The following is a 2,500-nucleotide window of genomic DNA, read 5'->3' as shown; positions in this document are numbered from 1 at the left end:
CACACAAACACGCACACATGCACACGCACACGCACGCGCACACGCACACGCACACGCACACGCACACGCACACGCACACACCATTCATCCAGTCCGCATGTCTGAGGTGGCTCTGCTAACACATTCATCTCTGAGCCCTAATAGAGGAGTCAAATGGATAGCCAGCGCGGCTCACATCGCATCCGGTCGCCAAGGGTCAAGGGTCAAGTACCTTCATTACCACAGCTGACAGGATGACACCTAGATGTCACCACGAAGCATGGAGGAAATGATGCGCACAGAAAGTGATAGAGAGAGAGTGAGAGGGAGAGAGAGAGAGAGAGAGAGAAAGAGAGAGAGAGAGAGAGAGAGAGAGAGAGAGAGAAAGAGAGAGAGAGAGAGAGAAACAGAGAGAGAAACAGAGAGAGAAACAGAGAGAGAGAGAGAGAGAGAGAAACACAGAGAGACAGAAAGAGACAGAAAGAGACAGAGAGAGACAGAGAGAGAGAGACAGCAAAGATCCATTTATAAATGAAAACTAGGCCATGCCTGTCAGAATCTCTGGCCCTTGCCGATCAGGGGTGTGTGCTGTCACCACAGATCGGCTGTCAATGCAGCACAGTACAGAGCAGAGCCCGGCTTCAAAGAGGCCCATAACACACAACATTAATCACTAAAGTCAGGGTGATGCGCCTGCTCTGTCCACAGAGATTTCTGCTGTCTGCAAAGCAAACAAACGATGGGAAATCCCCAGAGGCGCATCTTGTCACCAGGCTAGGCAGGCCGCCGCTTGGACCCCTCAAGCCTATAGGTAGTGAATAACAGCTAAGACTGTGCAGTAGTGGCGATTTTTGGCAAATGTTCATTCTTTTTTGCTTGGGGACCCAACTTACCCTAGAATCGCCTCTGGAAATCCCACAGACAGGCTAAACGACAACTTTTTTTACTGAGGTACACAGTGTTTCGGTCTCAGACCCTCATTACCATCGTTGACGAATGTTGGTCTAAAGATGAAACCTGAATAAATATGTTGCCATCAAGATTTTCTATGATTGTCAGATTAGTGACCAATTGGAGTAATTTCCAACACAGCTGCCAGGATGAGATGTGCAAAAAAAAACACCGGACAAATTCCATGACGTCTGTATGGAGGTACGCAAGGGTTTGAATCCTACTCTTCTGCTTCCCTTCCTAGGAAACTAACACTCAACAACACGCAAACACTCAAAACACACTATTCCGTACTCTGTGCTGTGCCATTGCTCTACCCGGGCGCCGCCCTAGCGGTGAAGCAGCGCATTCGGCTCGAGTTCTGAGGTCTATGGCAATCAGGCAACCATTGCTCATTCCTCGTTTGGAAATATTGTGAGTGCTGAAAAAATAACTTAGTGTTGATTTAACCAGTGGTTCTCAAACTTTTTTGAACGCCCCTTTGGTATATATATAAAAAAGACTAAAATAGACAGTCGTGTCCATTTGCAACTAACAACCCCCCCAGAGGTCTCCCTTTCAATGCCCCCGGGAACACTGTTTCAGAACAATATCTGCCAGCAGCCAATGACAAAGCATTAGATTAGACAGAAGAGGACTCACGTGACGTCGCCGGCATAGTGACGGATGCGGAAATCCCGATGGAACTCCATGGTCTTGTCCGTGGGACAGAGCTGCAAAAAAAAAAGTTCAACATTCCCATTTAAGATGGAGTTACAGTTGAGATACTTCACTGATCTTAAAGTAAATGGACGAGTGAAGGACACATACTGTATCACACATTTACAAATGATCAACATAATTCATGCTTAAAGTAAGTGCAGAGGTGTCAAAAGTAAAAGTAAAAGTACTTTTGTGATGTAATTACAACACAAGCATGTGGCATTATATAGCTGTTACACCTTTTACTCCATTGTACCTGATGAGATAGACAGACTGTGTTGTTACTGAAAAACACTGAAAACCTAACAAGGACCCACCACAAACTTGATCCAACCTTTGCAGAGTTAGCTGATCGTAAGACAAGTGCACAGGTCTACTGGTTACTAAATTATGCTACTTGTGTTGGATGGAAACATTGTTTCTTTTTTTACTTTTACCTTTACTTTTGAGTTTTGACACCTCTGAGTAAATGGCATACTTGACAGCCCTCATGTAAGAGGGGGCACAAAATGGGGAAAAACATACAACTAAGACATTATTCATGAACACCTAATATCCCTAATCTTTTACACCCTACCCATCTGCTACTACATTGGACTATGAGGAGTGCCTTGCACCCACCCACTTCTTCTAAATGGCAGTATGAAATAACTTTAAAGGTACACTGTGCAGGAAATGATCAAAAAAGGTACTGCGACTATGCTGCTCATTGAAATTTGGCTTCCTATTGCCAAATTTGATCTTTACATGAAAGTTTACAAAGTAATAAACAAATATTTTCTAGTATGGTCCACGTAGAGTCATTTTTGCAGCTAAAAATGGCTATTTTTGGAAATTCAAAATTGCGGACCATGGAGAAGATCCCCCT

At 44.2% G+C, this 2,500-nt stretch overlaps 1 protein-coding gene across 1 annotated transcript in view; it reads right to left on the bottom strand.

Annotated features, from left to right (window-relative positions):
• myo1g (myosin IG) overlaps nt 1-2,500 on the bottom strand; it is a 130,372-nt gene that overhangs the window by 98,767 nt on the left and 29,105 nt on the right. The window contains exon 12 of the mRNA XM_063185805.1: nt 1,573-1,643. Coding sequence (XP_063041875.1) covers nt 1,573-1,643 — 71 coding nt within the window. The remainder of the gene's footprint in view (nt 1-1,572; nt 1,644-2,500) is intronic.

The sequence above is a fragment of the Engraulis encrasicolus genome, chromosome 20 (genome assembly GCF_034702125.1).
Source record: "Engraulis encrasicolus isolate BLACKSEA-1 chromosome 20, IST_EnEncr_1.0, whole genome shotgun sequence".
Lineage (NCBI taxonomy): Eukaryota > Metazoa > Chordata > Actinopteri > Clupeiformes > Engraulidae > Engraulis > Engraulis encrasicolus.
The sequence above is the reverse complement of the archived record's forward strand: the minus strand, read 5'-3'. Positions and strand labels throughout refer to the sequence as shown.